The sequence below is a fragment of the Bombus flavifrons genome, unplaced genomic scaffold, assembly GCF_040668555.2.
Source record: "Bombus flavifrons isolate JBK064 unplaced genomic scaffold, iyBomFlav1_principal scaffold0023, whole genome shotgun sequence".
Lineage (NCBI taxonomy): Eukaryota > Metazoa > Arthropoda > Insecta > Hymenoptera > Apidae > Bombus > Bombus flavifrons.
In genome coordinates, this window is record NW_027184768.1 from 450142 (window position 1) to 470062 (window position 19921).

The following is a 19921-nucleotide window of genomic DNA, read 5'->3' on the forward strand; positions in this document are numbered from 1 at the left end:
AAATTAATCAAGATAGATTAACTGAGTATTTACAACAAAACATGATTAGAATTAGAAAATATTATATTGAATTGAGCTATACTAAACTTGGTATAAGGAAATAAGGTTATGCTACACAAAAGTGACTGGTGACACGATACACAATGCACGCATTGAATTAACCAAATTAAACGAAACTTATATAAATACAAACCACGTATAATCAAACAGTGAAACGACTCTATTAGCAATTAATAAATTCGATAATAATATAATCCACGCTATTACATTAAAACAACACACAGTACATATACACACATTACAAAGAACATAAAACAATATTATTCACACCTCATTAAATAAAATCTAACACAAGTAAATAATTATTTTGGTAAAACGCTGTATAACACGTTACCTTCACTAAAGATACACACGAACAGCCATTTGAAGATTCCCCCGAACACAAAATATCGTTCGCGCATGTGCAATGAGGCGCACCTTATTATAAACACAAAACAATATTATTCCCCTTCAATTCGGCATCCAGTAAATAAAATCACAATGATTAGTTATTTCGACGACACGTTACTGTTGACATTAAATTAACACCATATTTCTACTGAAGATATAGGCAAGCGGCCATTTTGGATAATCAACACGTGCATGCGTTACAAAATAAATTGTATTTTCAACGAAGAAATAAATAATTAATAAGATGGTAATAAAACAAAAGGAACATTATAACAAGAAATGGATAATAGCTAATGCAACATAATACAGCATTATAACAGGAATATTAGGAATTTATGAAAATCAGCCATAAGGAACAACGCTACGACTATTAAACTACTAACTATTTCAATAAACTAAGGAAAAATAGTAAATAATAATTAATACAATGCAATACATTATTATAACCTTTATCGAACTAAAGAAACTAATAAATAATAATAAATATTACCATATATTATTCTAACTTTCGTTATTATGGAACTAAAGAAAACTAATAAACAATAATTAGTTATTATAACTTTATAATAAATATATAGTATAGTATACACAGGGATACGGTATTTACTATTAACTGAGTATACGCACAAAATAAATATTTATGCTATCCGCTTGTAAAATGACCAACATTTATAGCAATGCATATAATTTTCATTTATATTTACCGATACATACACATGCATGTTTGTAAGACAGTTAACATTCATAACACCCACTCTCATCGATAATGCATAAGGCTTATAAAATAAAGTCCGTTTATATTTATCGACACATGCACATATATATATATGTCGGAGATGAAAGGAAAGCCGAAGCCGTTCCTTGGAAATTTTGGGAACATCTTCTAGTAGTCTAGCCTGGATTTTATCATAGCTGTAATTGTTAGAGATTTGTGATATCAAGATTGGGTTCGAGGCGACAATTGGTCGCCGAACGTAGCCACGGTCACGGGATGGATGTTTTATCTAACGGAGGTCTGGAGTGGTTGTATGTGTTCTCCGAGAAATGTGGTTGTGGCGGCATGCGACCTCGAGAGCGGGCCTAGCCACGTGTGACGTTGCCTCGGAGGTGCCGATGCAATGGGACATACATTGTATTAGTAATCAAAACTCCAGGCAGAAACTGCCTAGCAACGGCGTTTGGAACTTTCTCGATGCTTCCAACGAGTGTGCCTAGCAACGGCGTTTGGAACCTTCTCGATGCTTCCAAACGGGCATAGAAAACAAAATGCAATCGTACGGGGAGAAAAATCTCCACGAGACTGGCATTCGTCTTGTGGCTGCTTTAGAGAGTGACACGTCGTGTTTCTGCGCTTAAGATCAGTCTGCGCTTAGTAAGGAGTCATCCCGTTGATCGTGGATTCGTTTGAACTCAAATTATTGTTTATAACGATTATTAACTTATTGTTTGTAAACCATATTATTCATTGAACTTACTATCCGTTAAACGTATTACTCATTAGCTTTATTATCTGTTAGACTTACTAACCGTTCAACTTATTATCCACTAACTTTATTATTTGTTTAGTTTATTATTCGTTCAATATATTTTTCGCTAACTTCATTATTTGTTAAGTTTATTATTCTCTAGACTTATTATTTGTTAATCTTTGTAACAGACTTGTGTATAAGTGAAAATATAATCTTAGTTGTGTTAAACAATGGATAACTCACGTGAAGAATTGTCACGCGCCCAAAATTCCAATCCCACCCCGACATCAGAAGTGGGATCAGTGCCGACTATGACAATACAAGAACATATGGCCATCATGCGCGAGTTAATTCAGACGCTGGCGCCGAAGTCAAGTGCGGAACCTAAAAACATCGTGCTACCACGTTTTAACCCCGCGATCGCGGGCGCCGATCCAGCCGCATGGTGCTCGACTGTGGACCTGCTTATGAAGGGTAATCCTCTGCAAGACAGTGCATTAGTTTCTGTTTTAAATAGTGCTCTAGAGGGTCGTGCAGCGCATTGGCTCACGCAGATAGTGACCGGCGAAGGGCTTACCTGGCCAACGTTTAGGGAACTTTTCATTACACGTTTTGGTAGCAAAGATACGGCAACCTCGACGCTAATGAAGACACTCAGGGAACCACCACAAGAGGACGAAAACATGGCTGCGTACGCCATCCGTCTCCGTTCCCTCCTGGAGACGAAGTGGCAAAATGCCACTATGGCTGAAGTAATCAACGCTGTCGTTCTTTATCACCTGAGCTCACGGGATCAGCGCATCGAAGAGATAGCAGCTATGAAGGATATCAAGACCAAGGACCAATTTTTAGACGAAATGAGAGCTACTGCTTTCGCGAAAAGGCCCGTATTTGCGACGAGCGACACCTCCACGGGCCCTGAAGCCAAAAGACACAAGCCGTCGGCCCACCACGTGAAGTGCCTCTACTGTGGTAAACACGGACACAGAATAGCGGAGTGCCGCAGTAGGATGCAGAAAGAGCAGCGAGGAAATACACAACGCCCGGAAGGAAGACGACCGGCAACATCGCCCCAGGTGGTTTGCTTCAAGTGTAAGGCGGAGGGCCATATCGCACCTGATTGTCCGCTACTGCAGCACAAGAAAACCGGCTCCAAGAACGAACGACGAGTCGACTCCTGCATGGTGGAGTCTCCAGCTGGTAGTTTAAGTCATCTGGGTGAGTCGTACCCATTTTGTTTCGATTCCGGAGCTGAATGCTCGTTAATTAAAGAATCTATATCTTCGAAATTTTCCGGCAAACGAACGACTGATGTAGTAGTAATGCGAGGTATAGGAAATACTTGTGTTAACAGTACACTTCAGATCTTGTCCACTGTATGTATTAACGGTTTTACACTGGAGATAACTTTTCATGTCCTTGCTGATAGCTACTTAAAATATGGTATCATGATTGGTCGTGAAATTTTGAGCCAAGGTTTTGACGTGAATATTACACGAAATAGCGTCGATATTTGCAAGACAAAAATGGTTAACGCCTGTAGCAAAGTCGTGGAAGATGCGGTCAACATTAACGAGATCAACACTGATGTAGTTGGTAACGACAAAGATCGATTGATCTCTGTCCTTGAAAAATTCAAAGAGTCATTTATTACGGGTTTCCCGCGGACGCGTGTGAGTACGGGCCAGTTAGAAATTCGGTTGATTGACCCTAATGTCACCGTACAGAGAAGTCCTTACAGACTTAGCGGGGAAGAGCGGAGAATAGTGCGCGAGCGGATAAGTGAACTGATTAGGGCAAAAATTGTAAAACCTAGTAATTCGCCGTTCGCGAGCCCCATGTTACTCGTGAAGAAGAAGGACGGATCGGACAGATTGTGTGTAGATTTCCGGGCGCTAAATAAAAACACGGTCGCGGATCGGTATCCCTTACCCCTTATTGCTGATCAAATCGTGAGATTGCAGAGTGCGAGATACTTTATTAGCTTGGACATGGCCAGTGGATTTCATCAGATCCCTATTCACCCTAACTCCACTGAATATACAGCGTTCGTCACCCCCGACGGTCAGTACGAATATGTAACGATGCCGTTTGGGTTGAAAAATGCACCAGCCGTTTTCCAAAGAGCCATTTTCAAAGCCTTAGGCGACCTTGCTTATTCATACGTCATAGTTTACCTGGATGACGTCTTAATTATCGCTGACTCGGTAGATCAAGCCCTAGAACGATTGGACATCGTATTAGATACCCTTGTAAAAGCCGGATTCTCTTTTAACTTTGCAAAATGTTCTTTTCTAACGACCTCGGTACTCTATTTGGGTTATGTAATTTGTAACGGAGAAGTTCGCCCCAACCCGGGAAAAATACACGCCTTAAGCTCTTTACCCGCACCGACGACCGTTACACAGCTTCGGCAGTTCATCGGTCTAGCTTCTTATTTTCGAAAATTCGTTCCAAAATTCTCACAAGTAATGAAACCTTTGTATGCACTCACTTCCGGTAACAAGAACATAAATTGGACGGATAAACATGAAAAGATAAGGCAAAAAATAATTTCTATTCTGACCGATGAACCGGTGCTAATGATATTTGATCCCAATTACCCAATAGAGCTACACACCGACGCTAGTTCAGAAGGCTACGGGGCTATCCTAATGCAGAAGGTCGAAGGTAAAAATAGAGTAGTAGAGTATTACAGCAAAAAGACTAGCCCAACGGAATCTAGATATCATTCCTACGAATTAGAAACGTTAGCAGTCGTAAACGCCGTCAAGCATTTTCGCCACTATCTACACGGGCGAGAATTCCTTGTCGTTACTGATTGCAATTCCTTGAAGGCATCCAGCAATAAGGTGCATTTGAATGACAGGATTTACAGGTGGTGGGCTTACCTACAAACTTTTACCTTTGACGTTATGTATCGGGAAGGCAGACGAATGGCTCACGTCGATTTTTTTTCGCGGAACCCCGTAGACTCGGATCACCGTACGATCGTCAAAATTGCCGAAAAAGAAATCAATCTGGCCGAAATTTCCGAAGATTGGCTCTTGGCGGAGCAACGTCGCGATCCTCAAATTATGGAAATCGTCGATAAGTTGCGGAACGACGAGCTTGCGGACGACGTTGCGAACACGTACGAATTACGATCCGGCACCCTGTATCGTAAGATACAAAGGAGAGGCAGAACTCTCTGCTTGCCCATTGTCCCAAGAGGCTTTAGGTGGTCCGTGATCAACCATGTGCACCAGTCAATTATGCACTTAGGATGGGATAAAACGCTCGAGAAACTGTACGAGTGTTATTGGTTCGAGGGAATGGCGAAATACGTTCGCAAATTCGTCGAGAACTGTCATGCTTGTCGAGTTTCAAAGGCTAGTTCAGGCAAAACACAAGCCGAACTACATCCCATACCTAAGACCAGCATACCTTGGCACACGGTTCACATGGATATCACGGGAAAACTAAGTGGTAAAAGCGACTCGAAGGAATATGTCGTTGTGCTGGTCGACGCCTTCACCAAGTTCGTATATTTGCACCATACCCGTAAGATAGACTCCCTAAATACCATTAAAGCGCTTAAGTCCGCTATATTTTTATTCGGTAACCCCTGCCGGGTAATAGCGGACCAGGGGAGATGCTTTACGGGTAAAGATTTCCAAAGTTTCTGTCAAGATAGGCACATTAAACTCCACTTAATAGCAACCGGTGCTAGTAGGGCCAATGGACAGGTAGAGCGTACTATGAGCACCCTAAAAAATATGTTTTCGACGGTAGAAACGACCGGGCGAACGTGGCAAGACGCGATTGGCGAGATACAGTTAGCCTTGAATTGCACCACCAATCGTGTAACTAAGTCAAGTCCTCTGGAGTTATTAATTGGCAAGGCAGCAAGGCCCTACGGTTTAACGTTGTCTGATAGTGTCGAGGAAAAGGAAGTAGACATCTCCAGTGTAAGACAACAGGCGATACGGAACATGGAGACTTGCGCTAGCTATGATAAAGACAGGTTCGACAAAACGAAAGCCAAGATAGTTAGGTTTAACCTTGGTGACTTTGTGTTACGAAAAAATGAGGAAAGGAACCAAACGAAGTTGGACCCGAAATTCAGGGGTCCATTCGTGATAGCAGAGATTTTGGAAGGGGACCGATATACATTAAAGACCTTAGACGGTAAACGGACATACAAGGACAGACATGACAAACTAAGAAAAATGCCAAATAGTTGCGTTCCTGATGAGTTGGACGTCTGCGACGATGACAGCGACGGTGATAATAACGATGCGAGTGCACGGACCTCAGAGGATCATTAATACCACGTCGTGGTCGTACACCCAGTGTGGTGCTCTGCGCGTTCGTAATGCGTCCACTGTGACCCTCTGCGCCTTAGTAATACACCCAGTGTGGTGCTGTGCGCGTTCGTAATACGTCCAGTGAGATGCTCTGCGCGTTCGTAATACGTCCACTGTGACCCTCTGCGCCTTAGTAATACACCCAGTGTGGTGCTGTGCGCGTTCGTAATACGTCCAGTGAGATGCTCTGCGCGTTCGTAATACGTCCACTGTGACTCTCTGCGCGTTCGTAATACGTCCACTGTGACCCTCTGCGCTTTAGTAATACACCCAGTGTGGTGCTCTGCGCGTTCGTAATACGTCCAGTGAGATGTTCTGCGCTTTTGTAATATGTCCAGTGAGATGTTCTGCGCTTTCGTAGTACGCCCAATGTGGTAACACGATCCAACAATCTGAGATTCACCCGTGTACGGAATCGAAAATGATCTGTCGTGTCGTTGCGGTCTGACTGGTGACTCACAGAATGCAACTAGTACTTCGAAATACAAACTATGACACTACCAATTTGAGTTCTCTTTCATTTCTTTGTTTGTTAAACCTTCGAACGGAATCTTGCTGTCAAACTGGACCCTTGACTTATTTGGAACATTTAACTGAATGGTAGATAATATTAGTTACAACGAGTCTAATGTTAAAAAAAAAACTCTGTATTTTAGCTACACACGAGGACGTGTGACAGTCAGAATGGCCGTGTCGGAGATGAAAGGAAAGCCGAAGCCGTTCCTTGGAAATTTTGGGAACATCTTCTAGTAGTCTAGCCTGGATTTTATCATAGCTGTAATTGTTAGAGATTTGTGATATCAAGATTGGGTTCGAGGCGACAATTGGTCGCCGAACGTAGCCACGGTCACGGGATGGATGTTTTATCTAACGGAGGTCTGGAGTGGTTGTATGTGTTCTCCGAGAAATGTGGTTGTGGCGGCATGCGACCTCGAGAGCGGGCCTAGCCACGTGTGACGTTGCCTCGGAGGTGCCGATGCAATGGGACATACATTGTATTAGTAATCAAAACTCCAGGCAGAAACTGCCTAGCAACGGCGTTTGGAACTTTCTCGATGCTTCCAACGAGTGTGCCTAGCAACGGCGTTTGGAACCTTCTCGATGCTTCCAAACGGGCATAGAAAACAAAATGCAATCGTACGGGGAGAAAAATCTCCACGAGACTGGCATTCGTCTTGTGGCTGCTTTAGAGAGTGACACGTCGTGTTTCTGCGCTTAAGATCAGTCTGCGCTTAGTAAGGAGTCATCCCGTTGATCGTGGATTCGTTTGAACTCAAATTATTGTTTATAACGATTATTAACTTATTGTTTGTAAACCATATTATTCATTGAACTTACTATCCGTTAAACGTATTACTCATTAGCTTTATTATCTGTTAGACTTACTAACCGTTCAACTTATTATCCACTAACTTTATTATTTGTTTAGTTTATTATTCGTTCAATATATTTTTCGCTAACTTCATTATTTGTTAAGTTTATTATTCTCTAGACTTATTATTTGTTAATCTTTGTAACAGACTTGTGTATAAGTGAAAATATAATCTTAGTTGTGTTAAACAATGGATAACTCACGTGAAGAATTGTCACGCGCCCAAAATTCCAATCCCACCCCGACATATATATATGTCGGAGATGTAGGGATAGCGGGCCTTTCTTTTAGAATTTTGGGAAGATTCCCAATACTTTCGGTTAAACTGTTTGTTTAACCTGTTCAATATAGTATTATAACAGTGGACTTGAGGTTGAGGTGACACTGCCGGTCACCGAACGTAGCCACGGTCTCGGGATGAACGTAGAAGTACTAATGTTGAGGGACACACGTTGTATTAACAAGTCCCGAGGCGGGAGCAATAACGGCTCTACGCGAGCCTAGTAACGGTGCCTGGAATTTTGTTGATAACCCTGATCAATATGCAATTGACAAGTGTGATCGTGTCAGTCTTCTATTTGTATGATCACCTTGGAGAGTTGATACACAACGACAAACGAGCAGTCTAAAAGATACCGAACGTCATAGCAAACGTCTTTTAAAGAAAGCTTATAATTAAATGTTCAAAAAAGTTGTCCCGTTGACCGTGGATTCGTTAAACCCGAGAACATTGTTTATTTAAGAGTGACTTTACGTTATACAGTTAAATCTTGTTTAATCAACTTCTGTACATATTACTGTAAATATAAACCTTTGAACAACTATAATGGCTAATCCTAATGAAGAAACGCAAGGCGCCCCAAGAACCAGGACCAACCCAATAAACCCGATTAACCCGACATCAGAAGTGGGATCAGAGCCGTTTTTGTCCATGCGAGAGCATATAACAATCATGCGTGAGTTAATACGGACGCTTGTGACAGAACCGGGTGCGGAAAAGAAGAATCTATCGCTTCCGCGTTTTAACCCAGAAATCGCAGGTTCTGACCCAGCTGCATGGTGTGCAGTAGTAAATCTGATTATGGAAGAAAATCTCTTGCAAGGCAGTGTGTTATATTCTGCTTTGAGTTGTGCTCTAGAAGGTACAGCAGCGCAATGGCTAACGCAAGTATTGGTTGGTAGAGATATTACTTGGACAAAATTTAAAGACCTTTTCACTGCGCGTTTTGGTGGTAAAGAAACAGCTACCTCAGCGCTAATGAAGATGTCTCATGAAAAACCACTGAAAGATGAAACTATGGGAGCTTTTGGTATACGTCTCCGTTCCTTCTTGAAGGCAAGATGGGAAAATTTAACTATGGCTGAGGTGATCAACGCTACTGTTCTTTTCCAATTGGCTACGCAAGATCAGCGTTTTGAACGGGTTGCACTTACAAGTGATATTAAGACTGAGGATCAATTTCTAAGTGAAATGAGAGCTTTCTCTTACGCAAAGAAGAGGCCGGTGATTGTTACGAACAACTTTTCTATGGGTCCTGAAGCTAAACGTCATAAGCCGCCGGATTACCGGATTAAGTGTCATTACTGTGGTAACCTCGGACATAAAGTGATGGAGTGTCAAAAAAGGATAAAATTTGGGAAACAGAGGAACCCGAACGAAAGTCAATCAGCCGCTACATCGAAGGTGATATGTTTCAAGTGTCGAGAGGAGGGTCATATTGCGCCCAGTTGCCCAATGTTGCGGAAAGGGAAAAATAACGGCAGTACACCTAAAGGAGGCAGTAACTTCAAAAACGAGAAACGGGTTGATTTCTCTGTAACGGAAGCTTCCATTGGTAAATTAATTCATCTGGGTGAGTCGTATCCATTTTACTTCGACTCAGGGGCTGAGTGTTCGTTAATTAAAGAATCCGTGGCATTGAAATTTTCCGGTAAAAGAAAGACTAATACAGTAATGATGCGTGGAATAGGAAATACCTGTGTTAAATGTACTTCGCAAATTTTGTCTTTAGTATGTATTAATGGATTTACATTGGAGATAATTTTTCATGTTCTTGCTGATAGTCACTTAAAATATGATATAATGATTGGTCGTGAAATTTTGAGCCAGGGTTTTGATGTAAATATTACTCAAAACGGCATTGTTATTAATAGAGCAAAAATAATTAGTGCGTGTAGTAAAGTCAAAGAAAACGAAATCAATATTAATGAGGTTGACACTGATATTATAGGGAATGATAAAAACCGTTTGATTTCTGTTCTTGAAAAATTCAAAGACTCGTTTATTACGGGGTTTCCACGAGCTCGCGTTAATACGGGACAATTAGAGATACGGTTAATAGATCCTAACGTCACTGTGCAAAGAAGTCCTTACCGGCTTAGTGAGGAAGAGCGAAGACTTGTACGTGAAAGAATAAGCAAATTAATAGAGGCGAAAATTGTACGGCCCAGCAATTCTCCTTTCGCGAGCCCCATATTACTTGTTAAAAAGAAGGATGGCTCAGAGAGACTATGCGTGGATTATAGAGAATTAAATAAAAACACGGTTGCGGATCGGTTTCCTTTACCTCTAATAGCGGATCAAATCGCGAGATTGCAGAAAGCTAAGTACTTTATTTCCTTGGATATGGCTAGTGGGTTTCATCAAATTCCTATTCATCCAAATTCCACGGAGTATACAGCGTTTGTTACTCCAGACGGGCAATACGAATACATAACAATGCCGTTTGGGTTGAAAAATGCACCGTCCGTCTTTCAGAGAGCAATTTTTAAGGCCTTAGGAGATCTTGCTTATTCGTACGTAGTTGTATATTTGGATGATGTACTAATTACCGCTGATTCGGTTGACCAGGCTTTAGAAAGATTAGATATCGTATTGAACACCCTTGTGAACGCTGGATTTTCTTTTAATTTCTCTAAATGCTCTTTTCTAAAAACTTCGGTTCTCTATTTGGGTTATGTTATTCACAACGGTGAAGTTCGCCCCAACCCGGGTAAAATACAAGCCTTGAGTTCTTTATCCGCACCGACGACCGTTACGCAGCTCAGGCAGTTTATTGGTTTGGCTTCTTATTTTCGAAAATTTGTTCCAAAATTCTCACAAATAATGAAGCCTTTATATGCACTTACTTCTAGTAACAAAAATATAAGCTGGACGGATAGGCACGAAAAGATAAGACAAAGAATAATATCAATTCTCACCGATGAACCAGTGTTGATGATATTTGATCCTAAATATCCTATAGAATTACATACCGATGCCAGTCTGGATGGATATGGGGCTATTTTGATGCAGAAAGTTGAAGGGAAAAACAGAGTAGTGGAATATTATAGCAAAAGAACTAGTCCTGTTGAATCCAGATATCATTCGTATGAGTTGGAGACGTTAGCAGTAGTTAACGCTATTAAACATTTCCGACACTATTTGCATGGACGAGAGTTCCTTGTTGTAACGGATTGTAATTCTTTGAAGGCGTCCAGCAATAAAGTAAATTTAAATGACAGGGTTCACAGGTGGTGGGCGTATTTACAAACCTTTAATTTTAACATTATGTATCGGGAAGGAAAACGAATGGCTCATGTAGATTTCTTTTCGCGGAATCCTATAGATATTGATCGTGTAGAAATTAACAAAATTAAAGAAAAGGAAATTAATCTGACTGAAATTTCTAAAGGATGGTTGTTAGCGGAACAGCGTCGCGATCCTCAAATTTCGGAAATTGTTACTAAGTTACAAAATGATGAACTCGCGGAGGATATTGCAAGTACGTACGAATTACGGTCTGGTACCCTTTACCGCAAAATACAAAGAAAAGGCAGGACTCTCAGTTTGCCTATTGTCCCAAGAGGTTTTAGATGGTCCGTAATTAATCATGTGCACCAGTCAATTATGCATTTAGGTTGGGATAAAATGCTTGAAAAGCTGTATGAGTATTACTGGTTTGAAGGAATGGCGAAATATGTTCGTAAATTCGTGAAGAACTGTCATGCTTGTCAGGTTTCCAAGACGAGTTCAGGTAAAGTGCAAGCTGAACTATATCCTATACCTAAAATCAGCATACCTTGGCATACGGTTCACATGGATATTACGGGCAAGTTAAGTGGAAAGAGTGACTTGAAAGAATATGTTATTGTTTTGATTGATGCTTTTACTAAATTTGTATTTTTGCACCATACGCGTAAGTTGGATTCCTTTAATACTGTTAAAGCACTCAAGTCAGCTATATTCTTATTCGGGAGTCCTTGCCGAGTAATAGCGGATCAAGGTAGATGCTTTACTGGTAAAGAGTTCAAAGATTTTTGTAGTGAAAAACAAATTAAACTACACTTGATAGCAACCGGTGCCAGTAGAGCTAACGGGCAGGTGGAGCGTGTTATGGGTACTTTGAAAAACATGTTCACTACAGTGGAGACGACCGGCCGCACGTGGCAAGATGCGATTGGTGAAATACAATTGGCTTTGAATTGCACTACCAATCGTGTGACAAAATCAAGTCCATTAGAGTTATTGATCGGCAAAGCAGCAAGACCCTTCGGTTTGTTGTTGCCTGATAATATGGAAGAAAGAGAAATAGTTATCTCCGATGTAAGACAGCAAGCTATAAAGAACATTGAGATTAACGCTAAGTACGATAAAGAAAGATATGATAAAACTAAGGCTAAGGTAGTTAGATTTAATCTTGGAGATTTTGTGTTGCGCAAAAACGAAGAGAGAAATCAAACCAAATTGGATCCAAAGTTTAGGGGCCCATTTGTAATAGCAGAGATTTTAGAAGGAAACAGGTACGTTTTAAAGACGTTGGATGGTAAACGATCATACAAGTACAGTCATGATAAGTTAAGGAAAATGCCAGATAGTTGCATTCCTGCTGAGTTGGATATCTGTAGTGATGGTGATGGAAGTGACAATGACAGTTTGAGTACACCGATCCAGGAGGAACATTAACACTATGACCATAACATCTAGCATAGTGTTTCCTCGTACGTAATGTATTATGTTCATGGTATCTAGTATCGATTTTTGAGGAGCATTAACACTATGACCATAGTGTTTCCTCGTACGTTATGAACAATATTCATAACGGAGTTCAGTGTTCTCATGTGCATCCAGTGTGGTGATGAGAACGGAGTTCAGTGTTCTCATGTGCATCCAGTGTGGTGATGAGAACGAAATTCAGTGCTCTCATGAGCGTCTAGTGTTGTTGAGAACGAAGTTCAGTGTTCTCATGTGCATCCAGTGTGGTGATGAGAACGGAGTTCAGTGTTCTCATGTGCATCCAGTGTGGTGATGAGAACGAAATTCAGTGCTCTCATGAGCGTCTAGTGTTGTTGAGAACGAAGTTCAATGTTCTCATGAGTGCCCATTGTGGTAATGTGATGAAATTTACTGTGTACTTTAGTGTGTACGACCATGTACGACCAGTAGTATTGAGGTGTGAAAAGGTGTTAGATTGAATAAACTGATGACTGGTGGTTCACAGGATGCAACTAGCACTTTGGATGAAATTGTAATGTTACTGATTGTTGTGTTTCGATTTATTAAAGAGCATTTCATCGGAATCTTTGTTGTTGAACTGGGCCCTTGACTAGTTGGAATATTTAGTTAGATTGTAAAATGTCAATTGTGTTAAGTCTAATGTTAAGAAAATCGAATATTTTAGATGCACCCGAGGACGGGTGATTGTCAGGATGGCCGTGTCGGAGATGTAGGGATAGCGGGCCTTTCTTTTAGAATTTTGGGAAGATTCCCAATACTTTCGGTTAAACTGTTTGTTTAACCTGTTCAATATAGTATTATAACAGTGGACTTGAGGTTGAGGTGACACTGCCGGTCACCGAACGTAGCCACGGTCTCGGGATGAACGTAGAAGTACTAATGTTGAGGGACACACGTTGTATTAACAAGTCCCGAGGCGGGAGCAATAACGGCTCTACGCGAGCCTAGTAACGGTGCCTGGAATTTTGTTGATAACCCTGATCAATATGCAATTGACAAGTGTGATCGTGTCAGTCTTCTATTTGTATGATCACCTTGGAGAGTTGATACACAACGACAAACGAGCAGTCTAAAAGATACCGAACGTCATAGCAAACGTCTTTTAAAGAAAGCTTATAATTAAATGTTCAAAAAAGTTGTCCCGTTGACCGTGGATTCGTTAAACCCGAGAACATTGTTTATTTAAGAGTGACTTTACGTTATACAGTTAAATCTTGTTTAATCAACTTCTGTACATATTACTGTAAATATAAACCTTTGAACAACTATAATGGCTAATCCTAATGAAGAAACGCAAGGCGCCCCAAGAACCAGGACCAACCCAATAAACCCGATTAACCCGACATATATATATATATATATATATATTCGTAAAATGAGCAACATTTATAACATCTATTTCTATCAATATATATACATATATATAATTATAAAACAAATCTCATTTATAATACCTACCGATACATACACATATATGTATATATTTGTAAACCAAGCAGCATTTGTAATACTTATTTCCACTGATAACATATACACATAAAATTTTATGAAACAAACGGCACTATACCACGATGTACTGACACGAAGATGCACCACCGAAAAGAAATTAATAGAAAACGCTTTAAGTTTAGCAACCCTACTGCCCGACGAATTCGCATATATACAATAACCAAAACCCCAGGACACATGGCTTTGATCGCAGGAGAAGTAGTCCATATAGTCAAATGCATTCCAGTACAAATAAAAGTACGACATACAACGGAATGTTATTCGAAACTACCGGTTTGGCAAGGAAATCGCACCGCATCGAAATTATGGACTGGTCCTATGGAATTTGGAACGGTCAATGTAGCAATATTTGGAAAACTTGTAACATTTAAACTAATCAAGATAGTAGATATAGCTATACACGGATAACAGTTAAGCGAGACTTACGGATGTGGAATCGCCCTACTAAAAGCAATATGCGGCACAGTCACCCACCTGCTATTATACTTCAAAAGAGGACGAAATGTCGACGATCAAACGGCACAACCTCAAGGAGTATTAATAACACCAACAGTTACTCAACAACCAACAGCATCTACATCCGCCCTTAGCGAACTCAGGGACATTATCAGTCAAATTTCCTCTGGAAAATTGAACTCCAGGGGCGGGGGTGTCACGTCCCGCGCTCCGCGCGTGCCGAAACGAAGAAACGAAAACTGCTATATGCAAATCGCGCGAGTAAGGATTCGAATACACAAATGAACACGCGCTACTACCAATAGCCGACTCGCGATTTGAAAATCTATGGCTCAATATCATATAAATCAACCAATAAACAAAATATATGTATGTAACATTAAATAAGCCTACCAATAACCGACTCGCGATTTGAAACCTATGGTTCAATATCATATATTGTAATACTACAATTAAGCAAGAATAACCTATGATTCGACAACTCGACGAAGAATAAACTATGATTCAAAAATGTAACCAATAACAATCAGTATAAAATAAAATAAATAAAATCGATTAATAAACTAAACTAGACGCGGCCCGAACAAATAAATCAAGAAATAAGAGCAATTACATACACCATAATAGTAAGGGAGAATAAATGGAACAATAGGAGGACACATTTTAATTAATCTACAAGTATAAAATATATAAAATGATTGAAGAAACTAATTAATAAACTGAACGAGCCGTAAACTGTCCTGATGAATCAAAATAAGAATGACTACATATGACATAATAGCAGAAGGAAAATAATTGAAACAACAGGAATACCTATTTTTAATTAACAAATACAAGGAATAAAATGGATAAAATATCACCGACTAAGTAAACCTGTTAACAAATCAAGCGATTAAGAACAATCAACACCGCATATACATAACCTAACAAACATAAATAAAATAAAAATACATATACGAAACTATACTTCAACAGACAAATGCTATATGAAAATTATATTTTTATATATACAAATACATATATATATATCTATATGTTATCAAAACTAACATTAACTAACACTTTAAAATTATATGAATTCTATATGAAACTATATTGTGAAACATATATATATATATATATATCGAAATGTATATAAATGAAATAAAATGAACGACATTACACCACTGAAACTAAAATTGTTAAACGATTCCCATTAGCGAACTAACAAATATGTCGGAGATGAAAGGAAAGCCGAAGCCGTTCCTTGGAAATTTTGGGAACATCTTCTAGTAGTCTAGCCTGGATTTTATCATAGCTGTAATTGTTCGAGATTTGTGATATCAAGATTGGGTTCGAGGCGACAATTGGTCGCCGAACGTAGCCACGGTCACGGGATGAACTCAGGCAGAAACTGCCTAACAACGGCGTTTGGAATTTTCTCGATGCTTCCAACGAGTCTGCCTAACAACGGCGTTTGGAACTTTCTCGATGCTTTCAACGAGTCTGCCTAACAACGGCGTTTGGAACCTTCTCGATGCTTCCAAACGGGTATAGAAAAACAAATGCAATTGTACAGCGAGAAAAATCTCGACGAGGCTGGCATTCGTCTTGTGACTGCTTTGGAGAGTGACACGTCGTGTTTCTGTGCTTAAGATCAGTCTACGCTAAGTAAGGAGTCATCCCGTCGATCGTGGATTCGTTTGAACTCAAAATTATTGTTTATAACGATTATTAACTTATTGTTTGTAAATCATATTATTCATTGAACTTACTATCCGTTAAACGTATTATTCATTAGTTTTATTATTTATTAGACTTATTAATCGTTCAACTTATTATCCACTAACTTTATTATTTGTTAAACTTATTATTCGTTCAATTTATTTTCCACTAACTTTATTATTTGTTAAGCTTATTATTCACTAGACTTATTATTTGTTAATCTTTGTAGTAGACTTGTGTATACGTGAAAATATAATCTCAGTTGTGTTAAACAATGGATAACTCACGTGAAGAGTTGTCACGTGCCCAAAATTCCAATCTCACCCCGACATATATATATATATATGTCGGGTTTACATTGGAATTAGGATTAGGGGCCTGAAACGAATCGTCGTTTGGTTTACGCATTGTCGATAAGCAATACAGAAGACATTGACTAGTGCAGATACGATTATTATAGAATTGGACAAGCAACCGTGGCAATTAGACACTCGAGAAACTAATGATAATGATCCTAGGTTCAATAACGAATCCGCGGTCGACGGGGTGATGGATGAACGTGCCCGCAAAATCTAAGTCGGACTCTTTGTTAAAACGGGGAATATCCACCGAGCGTACAGACGCTAAGTAAGTCGCTAATACGATCTCGCGAGAGAATGTCTTTTCGTCGCGATGATGCTGCAGAGGAAAACTATGATGGGGTGTGTCTAAGGACACGAGATCATCGGATTCGTCGAGGATGGTCTTCGTTCAGAAAGTAAGGGAAATTAACGTTGCTGCTAATTGGTCAATCTCCATATCGGTGGTTAGAAAAGGTGCTAGCCGCACTCGAGGGAAAGTTGCTAGTGGGAGACGCCGTTCGTTGAAAGAAATAGATCTCCCCTATCTTCCCGTAGTTGGGACAAAGACTGTTTATCTGTTTGAAGGACTTTAGGTAACTAGATCTTAGTGTTTATAACGGCCCTCGGGCTAGCTGATCACGTACTGTGGAGACACATCGACATCTGGCAATCATCTTATTCGAAGAATAGGGACTGCGTGTGGCCACGGGACAGAGACCGTTGGAATGTTTACTGTCGTGTGTCGCCAGAGATATTTCTTTTAAGGAGAGCTATAGAATTACTTCATACCTTTGTTAGGCAAAGCGTTCATCCCGTGACCGCGGCTACGTTCGGTGACTGGCTATCGCCTCGAGCCCAAGCTTACTATCACAAATCTCGGACAATTACAATTAGGTTGAATAACTACAATTGTTTAATTACAGCTATAGTAGGCTTTAGGTTACAATGTTGCGGGATTATCCAGCATTCCAGAGGCTCCGGTGTTCTTTCCTCTCCGACATATAGAAGGATCTAATATATTTTCATAATACATAATGAAACGTACAAATATTTCGTACAAATTTTATATTACATACTTTGTTGGAATAAATTATTTTCAAACCTTAGTTACACTTCATTGAAAGACCGAAGCTCTCTTTAAGAGTTCTTTGACTATTTCATTATTTGTTGAGGTGCATAAATATGGAGGAGTTAATTCGCGATAAGCCAAACAAATTCGCTTAGAAGTTATATCTTCTCTTAAAACACAATGTTCCCATTTATACCTACAAAAAATATAGAAGAGAATCTAGTAATTATGTAAATAATGCAATAAAATTCACATTCATTATATTCTATTTTATCTATGTTATAAAATACTTTCTCAAGTTGTACCTGACAATTAAAATAATTGTATAACTAAATTTGCCAAACAATTACAGAAATATAATACGATATAGATGTTTAAGTACTAATTCGCCATGTCTGTAAGAAAAATTTCTTGCCTTGCACTATCATAAAGAATCATAAGCGATCCCTCTGGCATTGGGAGCCTTACAACGATATCTTTATTACTTTCATTTTTATCATTTGTATCAAATTCGAAGCCTTCGAGTATAGTGGAATACTCTGCAACGCTTTCTAAATTATATTTTGTATCTGGACCATGGTAAGGACTCATTGTTAAAACTGAGTTACCCATGACATTCACAGTAACTATTCTTTCACCCCAAATCCAGCAGTCATCGATATGTGGATCTATTGAAGCTCCTCGTAGCGAATCATACTCTAAAGTACATTGTTCTACCGTTTGGAAATTATTAAGCATGGGTACTTGGCAAAATTTTTGTTGCACAAATTGAGTAGACTTTGGAAAACCATCAAAAAAACCCAACTGAAGCTTTCTTTTCTTGAAGTTGCATTTTGGACCAAAATTCTGGAGTTTTTAAATTATGTCTTAAATCTTCCTATCTTATCTATTAATAAACTTTATCGATATCTCAAAATTTTATAATAATAAATGTAGTTATATATTATACTGTTTGAAATACCTGTTTCCTTCTTCCACTCTGAGAAACTTCCCAAGGTATTTTTTCAAGCGCGTTCTTCAATGAATTAATTTCCCAAGGATTTAGAAAATCTAGCTTTGTATAAAAGTGAATATAAAACAATAGGTTAATATTAATTTCTTACGAATATTATCTCAAATATAAATAATAATAATAAAATTATTATTCTAACAATACTTTTTATCAAGTTCTCTTCACTAAAAAATCTTACTTCTTTTTTTATAATTGATGGTTGATAATCTCTTGTTATATTCTTAAATGTAAATTAGTTTGAAAGGGAAAATTAACGAATAATATTACCACGAATTAGAAATTAAATAATGGAAGGATGTATCGGATACAGGTAAGTAAATACCTTTATATATACACCAGGAAATTCTATGGCTGTTCCTCGATGATACGGATGATTTTTGTAAAGATCAGCATCCCAACCAGGCCACGATTTGTCACAGTTTGGACAATATACATAACTGGAACATTTCTAAAATATTATAATCCATAATAGTTAATAAGACATAGAAACAAATTTTAAATGTTATGTGTGTAAATTTAATAAAAAAGTAAATTATCTAGTTCAATAACAACGTTACCTTTCATATTTTGTACATAAAACAGTAACTTTGCCTACATTAATACATACTGCCTACATTAAAAATTACATACTTGCGTTAGAAAATCATTTGTTTCATTGACGGATAAATTAAATAATAAATAAATAATTTAAATCTTTCATAAAAAATATTAAAAATAGCAATGCTACCAAATAAATTAATTGTCCAAGTATATAACATAATAGAAAACTTATTTGTAAAAAAGACAAACTTTTGGGACATAACCTCAAAATGAGTCTTAAGATTGGGTTTCACAATCTTATGTTCAGTTTCGCAGAGAAGACAAGATCTTATTCCCTTTCAACCACAAGAACGCACTGTTTCCATCCTTTAATAAGTAACAAAGAACTTAAAAGTCGCTAAATACTTATTTCGAACTATATTCATATGTACATATGTATACATATTTTAGACACATAGTACGCGAAAGTCAGGGAACTAAAGGACAATGTCGATGCGATAGCATAAGAAGGGTAATACGTTGGTTGGGTCTTCTATACGTGTTAACTTTATTCGAAATTACTAGAATAATTTACTATCGACTATAAATCTCCTCGTTTATAATAATGCCTTTATAATAAACTTTTCAACTGATAATCTTTTTACAATCTTCTTT

General features: G+C 38.7%; 1 protein-coding gene across 1 annotated transcript; it reads right to left on the bottom strand.

Annotated features, from left to right (window-relative positions):
* Positions 1-17732: 17732 nt before the first annotated feature.
* Positions 17733-19556, bottom strand: LOC138189257 (alpha-ketoglutarate-dependent dioxygenase alkB homolog 4-like; the record flags this gene model as incomplete). Its single annotated transcript, XM_069131389.1, has 5 exons — positions 17733-17911; positions 18131-18561; positions 18677-18769; positions 19050-19164; positions 19531-19556. Coding segments are annotated over 5 exons (816 nt in total), but the record flags the coding sequence as incomplete, so codon positions are not given.
* Between the last annotated feature and the right edge of the window lie 365 nt (positions 19557-19921).